The 16,933-nt window shown below is 48.6% G+C and overlaps 1 protein-coding gene across 6 annotated transcripts in view; it reads left to right on the plus strand.

Annotated features, from left to right (window-relative positions):
* The window catches only part of KYNU (kynureninase), a 302,382-nt gene that overhangs the window by 176,891 nt on the left and 108,558 nt on the right, over nt 1–16,933 (plus strand). For all 6 annotated transcript variants that reach the window (XM_063933729.1, XM_063933730.1, XM_063933728.1 and 3 more), the window contains exons 9-10: nt 292–390; nt 8,104–8,177. In XM_063933729.1, coding sequence (XP_063789799.1) covers nt 292–390; nt 8,104–8,177 — 173 coding nt within the window. The remainder of the gene's footprint in view (nt 1–291; nt 391–8,103; nt 8,178–16,933) is intronic.

Genomic DNA, 16,933 nt, shown 5'->3' on the forward strand with positions numbered 1-16,933 from the left:
TTTATATGTTAAGCTTCAGCTTAAACTAAAAATTGCTTTGTTACATTGAATTAACATCCCACCTTTCATAGTTAATGTCTTCCAGCTGTCTGATTATTAAAATGGGAACACTGAATCTATTAATATGGCATGTAGATTTTCATATCTTATTTAATGAAATGTTTATATTTATGCCAACACTGCCCTCTTGTGTCATATTGTCCAACTGCAGTGCCATAAAACAAAAACGGAAACAAATGCATTAACTCGTTAATGGTCCTATGAAATATTAATTAGTTATGTCTCCCCCAGGGTTGTTTTGTTGGCTTTGATTTGGCCCATGCTGTTGGCAACGTTGAACTACACTTGCATGACTGGGAAGTGGATTTCGCCTGTTGGTGTTCCTATAAGGTGCTTGTTCTCTTAGTTAAGTGCACAAAATAAATCAGTCTAATGGACGCTGTCATCCTGAGTGAAGCAGTTTTATAACAAAACATGGGGAATCAGAAAAACATTTGGCCAACACATCAAACTGGTGACATAAAACATTTGAAATGATCTTCAGTTTGTATTCAGAATAAAACATTTAGCATTAGAGAGGTACAGTATATAACACTTTGAATGTGAAACTATGAAGACCAGTTGGGGGCTGTGCAAGGGGTGTAAATCATACTTGCCTACCTGACCCTCTCCATGAGGGAGAAAATGCTCTGTTCCTGGACCTTCCCGGTAATGTATGATTGCCATCACCTGTGGTGAAACACCTTTCTTATCAATTAATTAGCTCACCACAGGTGATGGCAATCATACATTACCAGGAAAGTCCAGGAACAGAGCATTTTCTCCTTAATGGAGAGGGTCAGGTAGGCAAGTATGGTGTAAATACAGTGCTCAATACTCAGTCATTACAAATCATGTAGTGTAAGCTCTTTATAAAAGTTGAAAACAAGTCACCCACCAAAGAAAACTGTCTGAATGTGACCCTCCACCCAGAATCATGCTGGCCCACTGTGGTATTGCCAGGATCCGCTGCAGGTCTATGAATACCGAGACAGTGTTTAGAGGCATCCGCTTCACTTCACCCACTCCCACACATACAGATGGGTCCATATTTATCCAGGCCTTTAATAGGATTAACTGAGATTGGGCAGTCAGATTTAGGGGGTCATTCAGAGTTGTTCGCTCGTTTCCGATTTTCGCAACGGAGCGATTAAGGCAAAAATGCGCATGCGCTAAGTATTTTAGCAAAAAACTTAGTAGATTTACTCACGGCCGAACGAAGAATTTTCATCGTTGAAGTGATCGGAGTGTGATTGGCAGAAAGTGGGTGTTTCTGGGCGGAAACTGACCATTTTCTGGGAGTGTGCGGAAAAACGGAGGCGTGCCAGAATAAAACGCAGAAGTGTCTGGAGAAACGGGGGAGTGGCTGACCGAACGCAGGGCGTGTTTGTGATGTCAAACCAGGTACTAAATGGGCTGAGCTGATCGCAGTGTAGGAGTAAATCTCGAGCTACTCAGAAACTGCTAAGAAATTTCTATTCGCAATTCTGCTAATCTTTCGTTCGCAATTCTGCTAAGATACACTCCCAGGGGGCGGCGGCCTAGCGTGTGCAATGCTGCTAAAATCTGCTAGCGAGCGAACAACTCGGAATGACCCCCTTAATCCCCTGCTATAATGACTTAATCCCCTGCTGAATTGTTCTCTGTATTGTATTGCAGCTGAGAACAATAGATGAATGGTTTATGTAAATAAACCATGGTGTGCCTAGGCGCAGCAAACTAGCCAAGATAACCGTGGATCTAGCTGTACAATTCCCATCACTGACTTCACAATCACACAGGAATGCCAATTGTATGTATATGCGAGTGCAGAGAGCTGGGTGCCCCAAAACATTTTCCCGGAATACACAGACTGGCAGCAGATCCCAGAAATACCCAGCTGGGCCAGTACGATTCTGCCTCACCCCATAAACCAGGATAGTACAAGGCATAGGTTCCCAACCCTAGTCTACTATCTCATGTAACTAATAAATAAGTGTATGTCATCCACATCATATATGGTGATAATATGATAATTTTCGAATCACTGATATTGCTCTACTGCTTCTTGGTACCAAATTCCAATATGTCACAAACTACTGATGTTTGGATTCATCATCTTGTCTGCAGAAGAAGCCCAATGACTCTAATAGTATAGTTTCATATCCACAGTCTGGTTATTAGCTTGGCAGCCAGGCAGCAGCACCACCACCCAATGAATAGTTCACCGTAAAAACCCTTAATGGTGCAGTGAACATGATCATATTAAATGCTGATTTTAAACTATAAGGAGCATTTTTCTATCAGTTACAGCACAGGGGGGCAGATGTATTAAGCCTGGAGAAGTGATAAAGCAGTGATAAGGGGAAGGTGATAATGTACCATCTGCCCCACTGTTCCTACCCTTTCTCTCTTACATGATTCATGTTTGCTGTGCTTCATGGTCTTTGTGGCGGGATTACCAAAATATACGGTACAATAATAAAAAATAACAATAATTTTGTCATTTTTGAGAATGTCGCTAATTGGAATTTCTCTGACGTCCTAGTGGATGCTGGGAACTCCGTAAGGACCATGGGGAATAGACGGGCTCCGCAGGAGACTGGGCACTCTAAAAGAAAGATTAGGTACTATCTGGTGTGCACTGGCTCCTCCCACTATGACCCTCCTCCAGACCTCAGTTAGATTTCTGTGCCCGGCCGAGCTGGATGCACACTAGGGGCTCTCCTGAGCTCCTAGAAAGAAAGTTTATTTTAGGTTTTTTATTTTACAGTGAGACCTGCTGGCAACAGGCTCACTGCATCGAGGGACTAAGGGGAGAAGAAGCGAACCTACCTGCTTGCAGCTAGCTTGGGCTTCTTAGGCTACTGGACACCATTAGCTCCAGAGGGATCGACCGCATGGAACTGGCCTTGGTGTTCGTTCCCTAAGCCGCGCCGCCGTCCCCCTTACAGAGCCAGAAGCAAGAAGAGGTCCGGAAAATCGGCGGCAGAGGACTTCGGTCTTCACCAAGGTAGCGCACAGCACTGCAGCTGTGCGCCATTGCTCCTCATGCACACTTCACACTCCGGTCACTGAGGGTGCAGGGCGTTGGGGGGGGGCGCCCTGAGGGCAATATATGACACCTTGGCTGGCAAATCTACATCATATATAGTCCTAGAGGCTATATAGATGTAAAATTACCCCTGCCAGTATTCCAGAAAAAGCGGGAGAAAGTCAGTTGAAAAAGGGGCGGGGCTTCTCCCTCAGCACACTGGCGCCATTTTCTCTTCACAGTGCAGCTGGAAGACAGCTCCCCAGGCTCTCCCCTGTAGTTTTCAGGCTCAAAGGGTTAAAAAGAGAGGGGGGGCACAAAATTTAGGCGCAATATTGTATATACAAGCAGCTATTGGGAAAAATTCACTCAATATAGTGTTAATCCCAAAATTATATAACGCTCTGGTGTGTGCTGGCATACTCTCTCTCTGTCTCCCCAAAGGGCTGTGTGGGGTCCTGTCCTCAGTCAGAGCATTCCCTGTGTGTGTGTGTGCGGTGTGTCGGTACGGCTGTGTCGACACGTTTGATGAGGAGGCTTATGTGATGGCAGAGCAGATGCCGATAAATGTGATGTCGCCCCCTGTGGGGCCGACACCAGAGTGGATGGATAGGTGGAAGGTATAAACCGACAGTGTCAACTCCTTACATAAAAGGCTGGATGACGTAACAGCTGTGGGACAGCCGGCTTCTCAGCCCGCGCCTGCCCAGGCGTCTCAAAGGCCATCAGGGGCTCAAAAACGCCCGCTCCCTCAGATGGCAGACACAGATGTCGACACGGAGTCTGACTCCAGTGTCGACGAGGTTGAGACATATACACAATCCACTAGGAACATCCGTTACATGATCCCGGCAATAAAAAATGTGTTACACATTTCTGACATTAACCCAAGTACCACTAAAAAAGGGTTTTATATTTGGGGAGAAAAAGCAGGCAGTGTTTTGTTCCCCCATCAAATGAGTGAATGAAGTGTGAAAAAGCGTGGGTTCCCCCGATAAGAAACTGGTAATTTCTAAAAAGTTACTGATGGCGTACCCTTTCCCGCCAGAGGATAAGTTACGCTGGGAGATATCCCCTAGGGTGGATAAGGCGCTCACACGTTTGTCAAAAAAGGTGGCACTGCCGTCTTAGGATACGGCCACTTTGAAGGTACCTGCTGATAAAAAACAGGGATACTATTTTGCGAACATAAGACGTCGTCTTATATATGAGGGATGCACAGAGGGATATTTTGCCGGCTGGCATCCAGAATTAATGCAATGTCCATTCTGTCAGGAGGGTATTAGAGACCCGACACTGGACAGGTGATGCTGACTTTAAAAGGCACATAGAGCCTTATAAGGGTGAGGAATTGTTTGGGGATGGTCTCTGGGACCTCGTATCCACAGCAACAGCTGGGAAGAAAATTTTTTACCTCAGGTTTCCTCACAGCCTAAGAAAGCACTGTATTATCAGGTACAGTCCTTTCGGCTTCAGAAAAGCAAGCGGGTCAAAGGCGCTTCCTTTCTGCACAGAGACGAGGGAAGAGGGAAAAAGCTGCACCAGTCAGCCAGTTCCCAGAATCAAAATTCTTCCCCCGCTTCCTCTGAGTCCACCGCATGACGCGGGGGCTCCACAGGCGTAGCCAGGTACGGTGGGGGGCCGCCTCAAAAATTTCAGCGATCAGTGGGCTCGCTCACAGGTGGATCCCTGGATCCTTCAAGTAGTATCTCAGGGGTACAAGCTGGAATTCGAGGCGTCTCCCCCCCGCCATTTCCTCAAATCTGCCTTGCCGACAACTCCCTCAGGCAGGGAGGCTGTGCTAGAGGCAATTCACAAGCTGTATTCCCAGCAGGTGATAGTCAAGGTGCCCCTACTTCAACAAGGACGGGGTTACTATTCCACGCTGTTTGTGGTACCGAAACCGGACGGTTCGGTGAGACCCATTTTAAATTTGAAATCCTTGAACACATACATAAAAAAATTAAAGTTCAAGATGGAATCGCTCAGGGCGGTTATTGCAAGCCTGGAGGAGGGGGATTACATGGTATCCCTGGACATCAAGGATGCTTACCTACATGTCCCCATTTACCATCCTCACCAGGAGTACCTCAGATTTGTGGTACAGGATTGCCATTACCAATTCCAAACACTGCCGTTTGGACTGTCCACGGCACCAAGGGTCTTTACCAAGGTAATGGCAGAAATGATGATACTCCTTCGAAAAAAGGGAGTTTTAATTATCCCGTACTTGGACGATCTCCTTATAAAGGTGAGGTCCAAGGAGCAGTTGTTGGTCGGAGTAGCACTATCTCGGGAAGTGCTACAACAGCACGGATGGATTCTATACATTCCAAAGTCACAGCTGGTTCCTACCACACGCCTACTGTTCCTGGGGATGGTTCTGGACACAGAACAGAAAAAAGTGTTTCTCCCGCAGGAGAAAGCCAAGGAGCTGTCATCTCTAGTCAGAGACCTTCTGAAACCAAAACAGGTATCGGTGCATCACTGGACACGAGTCCTGGGAAAAATGGTAGCTTCTTACGAAGCAAAATTCCATTCGGCAGGTTCCATGCAAGAACCTTTCAGTGGGACCTCTTGGACAAGTGGTCGGGATCGCATCTTCAGATGCATCGGCTGATAACCCTGTCTCCAAGGACCAGGGTATCTCTACTGTGGTGGCTGCAGAGTGCTCATCTTCAAGAGGGCCGCAGATTCGGCATACAGGACTGGGTCCTGGTAACCACGGATGCCAGCCTTCGAGGCTGGGGGGCAGTCACACAGGGAAAAAATTTCCAAGGACTTTGGTCAAGTCAGGAGTCGTCCCTACACATAAATATTTTGGAACTGAGGGCCATTTACAATGCCCTAAGTCTGGCAAGGCCTCTGCTTCAAAACCAGCCGGTACTGATCCAATCAGACAACATCACGGCAGTCGCCCATGTAAACCGACAGGGCGGCACAAGAAGCAAGATGGCGATGGCAGAAGCCACAAGGATTCTCCGATGGGCGGAAAATCACGTCTTAGCACTGTCAGCAGTGTTCATTCCGGGAGTGGACAACTGGGAAGCAGACTTCCTCAGCAGACACGACCTACACCCGGGAGAGTGGGGACTTCATCCAGAAGTCTTCCAACTGTTGGTAAACCGTTGGGAAAGGCCACAGGTGGACATGATGGCGTCCCGCCTAAACAAAAAACTAGATATTGCGCCAGGTCAAGGGACCCTCAGGCAATAGCTGTGGACGCTCTAGTGACACCGTGGGTGTACCAGTCGGTTTATGTATTCCCTCCTCTGCCTCTCATACCAAAGGTACTGAGAATAATAAGAAAACAAGGAGTAAGAACGATACTCGTGGTTCCGGATGGGCCAAGAAGAGCTTGGTACCCAGAACTTCAAGAAATGATATCAGAGGACCCATGGCCTCTACCGCTCAGACAGGATCTTCTACAGCAGGGGCCCTGTCTGTTCCAAGACTTACCGTGGCTGCGTTTGACGGCATGGCGGTTGAATTCCGGATCCTAAAGGAAAAGGGCATTCCGGAAGAAGTCATTCCTACGCTGATAAAAGCCAGGAAAGAAGTAACCGCAAACCATTATCACCGTATTTGACGAAAATATGTTGCGTGGTGTGAGGCCAGGAAGGCCCCAACAGAGGAATTTCAGCTGGGTCGTTTTCTGCACTTCCTACAGTCAGGGGTGACTATGGGCCTAAAATTGGGTTTCATTAAGGTCCAGATTTCGGCTCTGTCGATTTTCTTCCAGAAAGAACTGGCTTCACTGCCTGGAGTTCAGACATTTGTAAAGGGAGTGCTACATATTCAGCCCCCTTTTGTGCCTCCTGTGGCACCTTGGGATCTCAACGTGGTGTTGAGTTTCTTAAAATCACATTGGTTTGAGCCACTTAAAACTGTGGATTTGAAATATCTCACGTGGAAAGTGGTCATGTTATTGGCCTTGGCTTCGGCCAGGCGTGTGTCAGAATTGGCGGCTTTGTCATGTAAAAGCCCTTATCTGATTTTCCATATGGATAGGGCAGAATTGAGGACTCGTCCCCAGTTTCTCCCTAAGGTGGTATCAGCTTTTCACTTGAACCAACCTATTGTAGTGCCTGCGGCTACTGGGACTTGGAAGATTCCAAGTTACTGGACGTAGTCAGGGCCTTAAAAATTTATATTTCCAGGACGGCTGGAGTCAGGAAAACTGACTCGCTTTTTATCCTGTAGGCACCCAACAAAATAGGTGCTCCTGCTTCTAAGCAGACTATTGCTCGCTGAATTTGTAGCACAATTCAGCTGGAGCATTCTGCGGCTGGATTGCCGCATCCTAAATCAGTAAAAGCCCATTCCACGAGGAAAGTGGGCTCATCTTGGGCGGCTGCCCGAGGGGTCTCGGCTTTACAATTTTGCCGAGCTGCAACTTGGTCAGGGGCAAACACGTTTGCTAAATTCTACAAAATTGATATCCTGGCTGAGGAGGACCTTGAGTTCTCTCATTCGGTGCTGCAGAGTCATCCGCACTCTCCCGCCCGTTTGGGAGCTTTGGTATAATCCCCATGGTCCTTACGGAGTTCCCAGCATCCACTAGGACGTCAGAGAAAATAAGATTTTACTCACCGGTAAATCTATTTCTCGTAGTCCGTAGTGGATGCTGGGCGCCCATCCCAAGTGCGGATTGTCTGCAATACTTGTATGTAGTTATTGCCTAACTAAGGGTTATTCTTGAGCCATCTGTTGAGAGGCTCAGTTATATTTCATACTGTTAACTGGGTATAGTATCACAAGTTATACGGTGTGATTGGTGTGGCTGGTATGAGTCTTACCCGGGATTCAAAATCCTTCCTTATTGTGTCAGCTCTTCCGGGCACAGTAACCTAACTGAGGTCTGGAGGAGGGTCATAGTGGGAGGAGCCAGTGCACACCAGATAGTACCTAATCTTTCTTTTAGAGTGCCCAGTCTCCTGCGGAGCCCGTCTATTCCCCATGATCCTTACGGAGTTCCCAGCATCCACTACGGACTACGAGAAATAGATTTACCGGTGAGTAAAATCTTATTTTTTTTTATCACTTTTCAGTACCTGAACTCTGGAGCAGGTGGATTAGCTGGAGCGTTCATTCATGAGAAACATTCCTTCACTATTAAACCATCGTACGTAAAAACTTCTCATGACGTGATTTGAATGTTAAGTCACGGGTAGAATTCAGAGTCGAACCGAGTAGATGTGTAACTACAGTATTTGGTGTTTGAGATTATTATTTGTTTTAATTTCACACTCTTCCAATCCTCGACCATTTCTTGCAACTTTTCTATCTGCAGCGAGTATAATAACGCTGATATGCTTCCTACAATTAGTCAGCGATTTCTGTGTTGATTATGTTCAGCCTTAGGACCTCAAGAGCTATCAGAACAGGGGCTAGACTAGAGGCTTTAAGTGCCAAATCCACAAAAGCACGATAGAGAACTCTGAGAGCAAAGCATAGAATTTGACAGCAGATAAGAACCACTTGGCCTACAGATGGAGCCACGCTAATTGTGGCTCCGTCTGTGCCTGGCATGCCTATCGCTGGGTCCGGGGCGCGTGCGCGTCCGTCACATGCATGCGCTCCATTCACCAGAATGGAAGCGTCTCAGTGCACTCCCGGAGTGACTACAGTAAGTGGACAATCGCCTAGTCACGCTCGTATGCGATGGAGCCGCCTCAGATGAGTGCAGCTCCATCTGTATTTAGTCTTCTCCTTTTTTAACCTTATCGTTACCTCAAACCTAATTAGATCCTTAGTTCTTTGTAAGGATATCCGATTCCTTATGTCTATCCCAAGCATGTGTAAAATGCTCAACTATCTTAGCCTCTACCATCTCTGCTGGGAGACTATTCCCCTTGTCCACTACTCTCTCTGTGAAGTAATTTTCTCTGACGTCCTAGTGGATGCTGGGAACTCCGTAAGGACCATGGGGAATAGACGGGCTCCGCAGGAGACTGGGCACTCTAAAGAAAAGATTAGGTACTATCTGGTGTGCACTGGCTCCTCCCTCTATGCCCCTCCTCCAGACCTCAGTTAGAATCTGTGCCCGGCCAGAGCTGGGTGCTCCTAGTGGGCTCTCCTGAGCTTACTAGTAAAGAAAGTATTTGTTAGGTTTTTTATTTTCAGAGAGCTTCAGCTGGCAACAGACTCACTGCTACGTGGGACTAAGGGGAGAGAAGCAAACCTACCTGCTTGCAGCTAGTTTGTGCTTCTTAGGCTACTGGACACCATTAGCTCCAGAAGGTTCGAACACAGGCACCTGTCCTCGATCGTCCGTTCCCGGAGCCGCGCCGCCGTCCCCCTCGCAGAGCCAGAAGAACAGAAGCTTGAAGACGACGAAATCGGCGGCAGAAGACTCCTGTCTTCATTTAAGGTAGCGCACAGCACCGCAGCTGTGCGCCATTGCTCCCAGCACACTTACACACTCCGGTCACTGTAGGGTGCAGGGCGCTGGGGGGGGGGGGGGGGGCGCCCTGGGCAGCAATTGAAGTACCTTTTGGCAATAAAAATACATATATACAGTCTGGCACTGTATATATGTAAAAAACCCCGCCATTTTTTTACACAGAAAGCGGGACAGAAACCCGCCACTGAGGGGGCGGGGCCTTCTTCCTCAGCACACCAGCGCCATTTTCTCTTCACAGCTCCGCTGGAAGCAGCTCCCCAGGCTCTCCCCTGCAGTATCCAGGTACAAGAAGGGTAAAAAAGAGAGGGGGGGGCACATAAATTTAGGCGCAAATAAAACATATAAGGCAGCTATTGGGTAATCACTTATTATACCGTAAGTGAAAATTCCTGTGTTATATAGCGCTGTGGTGTGTGCTGGCATACTCTCTCTCTGTCTCCCCAAAGGACTTTGTGGGGTCCTGTCCTCAGTCTGAGCATTCCCTGTGTGTGTGCGGTGTGTCGGTACGGCTGTTTCGACATGTTTGATGAGGAGGGTTACGTGGAGGCGGAGCAAGGGCAGATAAGTGTGGTGTCGCCCCCGTCGGGGCCGACACCTGATTGGATGGATATGTGGAAGGTCTTAAACGACAATGTAAGCTCCTTACATAAAAGGTTTGATGACGCTGCAGCCTTGGGACAGCCGGGGTCTCAGCCCGCGCCTGCCCAGGCGACTCAGAAACCGTCAGGGGCTCATAAACGCCCTCTATCTCAGATGGTTGACACAGATGTCGACACGGAGTCCGACTCCAGTGTCGACGATGATGAGGCACATTTACAGTCTAAAATGACCAAGGCCATCCGATACATGATTATTGCAATGAAAGATGTATTACACATTTCTGAGATTAACCCTGTTAATACCAAGAGGGTTTATATGTTTGGGGAGAAAAAGCAGCCAGTGACTTTTCCCCCATCTGATGAATTAAATTTATTATGTGAAGAAGCGTGGAGTTCCCCTGATAAGAAACTAGTGATTTCTAAGAGGTTACTGATGGCGTACCCTTTCCCGCCAACGGACAGGTTACGTTGGGAAACATCCCCTAGGGTGGACAAGGCGCTGACACGCTTATCTAAACAGGTGTCCCTGCCGTCTCAGGATACGGCCGCCCTAAAGGAGCCTGTGGATAGAAAGCAGGAAACAATCCTGAAGTCAGTGTATACACACTCTGGTACTCTACTGAGACCTGCTATTGCTTCAGCCTGGATGTGTAGCGCTGTAGCAGCATGGACAGATACTCTGTCAGACGACATAGATTCCCTCGACAGGGATACTGTTTTGCTAACCCTGGGCCATATAAAAGACGTCGTCTTATATATGCGGGATGCTCAGAGGGACATTTGCCTGCTGGGCTCTAGAATTAATGCTATGTCCATTTCTGCCAGGAGGGTCTTATGGACTCGGCAATGGACAGGAGATGCTGATTCTAAAAAACACATGGAGGTTTTGCCTTATAAGGGTGAGGAATTGTTTGGGGACGGTCTATCGGACCTCGTGTCCACAGCGACAGCTGGAAAGTCGATTTTCTTGCCTCAGGTTTCCTCACAGCCTAAGAAAGCACCGTATTATCAAATGCAGTCCTTTCGTTCTCAGAAAGGCAAGAGGGTCAGGGGCGCATCCTTTCTTGCCAGAGGCAGGGGTAGAGGTAAGAAGCTGCACCATGCAGCCAGTTCCCAGGAACAAAAGTCCTCCCCTGCTTCCACTAAATCCACCGCATGACGTTGGGGCTCCACAGGCGGAGCCAGGTGCAGTGGGGGCGCGTCTCCGAAACTTCAGCAACCAGTGGGTTCGCTCACAGGTGGATCTCTAAGCTGTACAAATTGTATCTCAGGGATACAAGCTGGAATTCGAAGCGACTCCCCCCCGCCGTTACCTCAAACCAGCCTTGCCAGCTTCCCCCATGGAAAGGGAGGTAGTACTGGCGGCAATTCACAAGCTGTACCTCCAGCAAGTGATTATCATGGTCCCCCTCCTTCATCAGGGAAGGGGTTACTATTACACAATGTTTGTGGTACCAAAACCGGACAATTCGGTGAGACCCATTCTGAATTTAAAATCCTTGAACACTTATATAAAGAAATTCAAGTTCAAAATGGAATCGCTCAGAGCGGTTATTGCAAGCCTGGAAGAGGGGGATTTTATGGTGTCGCTGGACATCAAGGATGCTTACTTGCATGTCCCCATTTACCCACCTCACTAGGAGTACCTCAGGTTTGTGGTACAGGACTGTCATTACCAGTTGCAGTCGTTGCCGTTTGGCCTGTCCACAGCACCGAGGATATTTACCAAGGTAATGGCCGAAATGATGATACTCCTTCGGAAGAAGGGAGTTATAATTATCCTGTACTTGGACGATCTCCTCATAAAGGCGAGGTCCAGGGAGCAGTTGTTGATCAGCGTAGCACTCTCTCAGGAAGTGTTGCAACAGCACGGCTGGATTCTGAATGTTCCTAAGTCGCAGCTGATTCCTATGACGCGTCTGCTTTTCCTGGGCATGATTCTGGACACAGAACAGAAGAAGGTGTTTCTCTCGGTGGAGAAGGCCCAGGAATTAGCATCTCTGGTCAGGGACTTCCTGAAACCAAAACAGGTATCGGTGCATCACTGCACGCGAGTCCTGGGAAAGATGGTGGCTTCATACGAAGCCATTCCCTTCGGCAGGTTCCATGCAAGGATCTTTCAGTGGGATCTGTTAGACAAGTGGTCCGGATCGCATCTTCAGATGCATCGGCTGATCACCCTGTCCCCAAGGGCCAGGGTGTCTCTTCTGTGGTGGCTGCAGAGTGCTCACCTTCTCGAGGGCCGCAGGTTCGGCATACAGGACTGGGTCCTGGTGACCACGGATGCAAGCCTCCGAGGATGGGGGGCAGTCACTCAGGGAAGAAACTTCCAAGGGCTGTGGTCAAGTCTGGAGACTTCTTTACACATAAATATACTGGAACTAAGGGCCATTTACAACGCCCTGAGTCAAGCAGAGCCCCAGCTTCGAAACCGGCCAGTGCTGATTCAGTCAGACAACATCACGGCGGTCGCCCATGTAAACCGCCAGGGCAGCACAAGAAGCAGGATGGCAATGGCGGAAGCCACAAAGATTCTTCGGTGGGCGGAGAATCACGTGCAAGCACTGTCAGCAGTGTTCATTCCGGGAGTGGACAACTGGGAAGCAGACTTCCTCAGCAGACATGACCTCCACCCGGGAGAGTGGGGACTTCATCAAGAAGTCTTCACACAGATTGCAAAGCGATGGGAACTGCCACAGGTGGACATGATGGCGTCCCGCCTCAACAAAAAGCTACAAAGATATTGCGCCAGGTCAAGGGACCCTCAGACGATAGCTGTGGACGCCCTAGTGACACTGTGGGTGTACCAGTCGGTATATGTGTTTCCTCCTCTTCCTCTCATACCCAAGGTACTGAGAATAGTAAGAAAGAGAGGAATAAGAACAATACTCATTGTTCCGGATTGGCCAAGAAGGACTTGGTACCCGGAACTGCAAGAAATGCGCACAGAGGACCCATGGCCTCTGCCTCTCAGACAGGACCTGCTGCAACAAGGGCCCTGTCTGTTCCAAGACTTACCGCGGCTGCGTTTGACGGCATGGCGGTTGAACGCCGGATCCTAGCGGAAAAAGGCATTCCGGATGAAGTTATTCCTACGCTGATAAAGGCTAGGAAAGACGTAACAGCAAAGCATTATCACCGTATATGGCGAAAATATGTTGCTTGGTATGAGGCCAGGAAGGCCCCTACAGAGGAATTCCAGCTGGGTCGTTTCCTGCACTTCCTACAGTCAGGGGTGACTATGGGCCTAAAATTGGGGTCCATAAAGATCCAGATTTCGGCCCTATCCATTTTCTTTCAAAAAGAACTGGCTTCACTGCCTGAGGTTCAGATGTTTGTTAAGGGAGTGCTGCATATTCAGCCCCCTTTTGTGCCACCAGTGGCACCCTGGGATCTTAACGTTGTGTTGGATTTCCTGAAATCCCACTGGTTTGAGCCACTTAAGACCGTGGAACTAAAGTATCTCACGTGGAAAGTGGTCATGCTGTTGGCCTTAGCATCCGCTAGGCGTGTGTCGGAATTGGCGGCTTTGTCATGTAAAAACCCATATCTGATCTTCCATATGGACAGGGCAGAATTGAGGACTCGTCCCCAATTTTTCCCAAAGGTGGTATCATCGTTTCATTTGAACCAACCTATTGTGGTGCCTGCGGCTACTCGGGACTTGGGGGACCCCAAGTTGCTGGACGTAGTCAGGACTTTGAAAATATATGTTTCCAGAACGGCTGGAGTCAGGAAGACTGACTCGCTGTTTATCCTGCATGCACCCAACAAGCTGGGTGCTCCTGCTTCAAAGCAAACTATTGCTCGCTGGATCTGTAGCACGATTCAGCTGGCTCATTCTGCGGCTGGATTGCCGCATCCAAAATCAGTAAAAGCCCATTCCACAAGGAAGGTGGGCTCTTCTTGGGCGGCTGCCCGAGGGGTCTCGGCTTTACAGCTTTGCCGAGCGGCTACTTGGTCGGGTTCAAACACCTTTGCAAAGTTCTACAAGTTTGATACCCTGGCTGAGGAGGACCTTGTGTTTGCTCATTCGGTGCTGCAGAGTCATCCGCACTCTCCCGCCCGTTTGGGAGCTTTGGTATAATCCCCATGGTCCTTACGGAGTTCCCAGCATCCACTAGGACGTCAGAGAAAATAAGAATTTACTCACCGGTAATTCTATTTCTCGTAGTCCGTAGTGGATGCTGGGCGCCCGTCCCAAGTGCGGACTTTCTGCAATACGTGTATATAGTTATTGCTTAAATAAGGGTTATTGTTCTGAGCCATCCGTTGAGTGAGGCTCAGTTGTTGTTCATACTGTTAACTGGGTAAGGTTATCACAAGTTGTACGGTGTGATTGGTGTGGCTGGTATGAGTCTTACCCTGGATTCCAAAAATCCTTTCCTTGTAATGTCAGCTCTTCCGGGCACAGTTTCCCTAACTGAGGTCTGGAGGAGGGGCATAGAGGGAGGAGCCAGTGCACACCATATAGTACCTAATCTTTTCTTTAGAGTGCCCAGTCTCCTGCGGAGCCCGTCTATTCCCCATGGTCCTTACGGAGTTCCCAGCATCCACTACGGACTACGAGAAATAGAATTACCGGTGAGTAAATTCTTATTTTTCCTCAAGTTTCCCCTGAACCTACCTACCTCCAGTTTCAGTGGATGTCCTTGTGTTCTAATATCTCTTCATTTGAAGAATGCTTCCCTCTTGTAACTTGTTACTTTGATATATTTGAAAGTTTCTATCATGTCCCCCTTTCCCTTCTCTGCTCCAAACTATACATATTAAGATCTTTTAGTCTTTCCTGGTAAGTTCTGTGGTGTAGACCATGCACCAATTTAGTTGCCTTTCTTTGTACAGTCTCTAATGTATTAATATCCTTCTGGAGATATGGCAGTATGTAAGCAAAGCAGAGATGGTGAACGCATGAGGCAGGGGGAAGGAGGAGCAGCCTCAGGACTGGGTTATGCATTGGAAGGGTACGCTTTGATGAATAGGTGGGTTTTCAGTGCCCGTTTGAAGCTTTGCAAGGTTAGGGAGAGTCTAATTGAGCAAGGAAGCGCATTCCACTGAAGGGGTGCATCACGGGCTAAATCTTGAACTTGTGCATGGGAAGCAGTGACCAGGGCGGAGGAGAGGCGACGGTCATTGGCCGACCGTAGTGGGCGGGAGGGAGTAAGAAAGGAGAGGAAGTTGGAGATGTAGGGAGCAGTGGAATTAGAGATGGCCTTGTATGTGAGGGTGAGGAGTTTGAAGAGGATTCTGTAGGGTAATGGGAGCCAGTGTAGATTTTGTCGAAGGGAAGTGGCAGATGTGGAGTGGTGGGAAAGGAAGATGAGCCTAGCTGCGGAGTTGAGGACAGATTGGAGGGGAGCGAGATGGGAGCAAGTGAGGCCAGTGAGAACATTGCAGTAGTCGAGTTGTGAGATGACCAGTGAGTAGATGATAAGTTTAGTTGCACTCTGGGAGAGAAATGGCCTGATGCAAGCAATGTTGCATAGCTGGAACCGACAGGATTGCACCAGTGCTTGGATGTGGGGTGCAAAGGAGACAGAGGAGTCAAGAGTGACACCCAGGCAGCAGAGTTGGGGAATGGGGGAGATGATTGTGTTGTCAACAGTGATAGAGATATTTGTAGGGGGTGTTGCTCTGTCTGGGGGAAAGATAATCAGTTCAGTTTTGTCCATGTTGAGCTTCAGAGAGCACTTAGACATCCAGGAGGAGATGACAGAGAGGCAGCTGGAAACCTGAGAGAGGACAGAGGGGGACAGATCAGGAGGTGAGAGGTTGAGTTGTGTGTCATCAGCATAGAGGTGGTATTGAATGCCAAACGAGTTAATGCGCACCCAGGGAAGAGGTGTACAGGAGAACAGAAGGGGGCCTAGGACAGAACCCTGAGGGACACCAACAGGAAGGATGGAAGGGTGTGAGGTGGTGCCAGAGGCAGACACAGAGAAGGAGCGGTTAGTGAGGTAAGAGGTAAACCAGTAAAGGACGGTACTAGAGAGGCCAATGTTTTGGAGTGTGCGGAGGAGGAGAGGATGATCCACGGGTCAAGGCTAGCAGAGAGGTCGAGAAGGATGAGCAGAGAGAAGTGGCCCTTGGATTTGGCTGAAAGCAGGTCATTGGTGACTTTCACCAGGGCAGTCTCAGTGGAGTGGAGTGGGCGAAAGCCAGATTGTAGTGGATCAAGGATGGAGTTGTCAGAGAGGTAGCTTGCGAGACGGCTGCAGACCAGTCGTTCAAGTAATTTGGAGGTGAATGGGAGAAGAGAGATGGGGCGGTAGCTAGTGAGTGATGAAGGGTCGAGGTTGATTTTTTTGAGAATAGGTGAGACCAGAGCATGTTTGAATGGTGAGTTAAAGATGCCGGTATAGAGCGATAGGTTAAAGAGGAGAGCAAGGTGGGAGCAGGCAATGGGTGAGAGGGAGCTTCAAAGACGGGAGGGGGTCCAAACGGCAGGGTGAGGGGGGGGGGGGGAGGATAAGATGAGGGAGTGGACTTCCTTGTCTGAGGTGGGACGGAAGCAGGACAGGGTGGGATAGATGTAGGGGAGGGATGATATCTGTGCAATGACCACTTAACTTGCAATTTTTTTTTCTAAAAACCACTCAGAAATTTACTTTTTTTTTAGTGGATTAGGTTAAGAACCTGTATTTAAACTTATCCAAAATTATTTTACATCGGAACATCGGATCATGACCATCGGAGCATAAGAAACATCAGTAACATTGCCACATTGATTTTCCCAGAGGCTGCTCATCTGAGCAGCCACCAGGTACACAATGGGAGGGCTGGGGGTAAATTTACATTTCCCCAGCGGCTGCTAACATCTGCAGCCTCTGGGTGGGGGTTTCTGCTGTGCTTACCGATCAGCAGTGATTTTCCAGG

The sequence above is a fragment of the Pseudophryne corroboree genome, chromosome 7, assembly GCF_028390025.1.
Source record: "Pseudophryne corroboree isolate aPseCor3 chromosome 7, aPseCor3.hap2, whole genome shotgun sequence".
Taxonomy (NCBI): Eukaryota; Metazoa; Chordata; class Amphibia; order Anura; family Myobatrachidae; genus Pseudophryne; species Pseudophryne corroboree.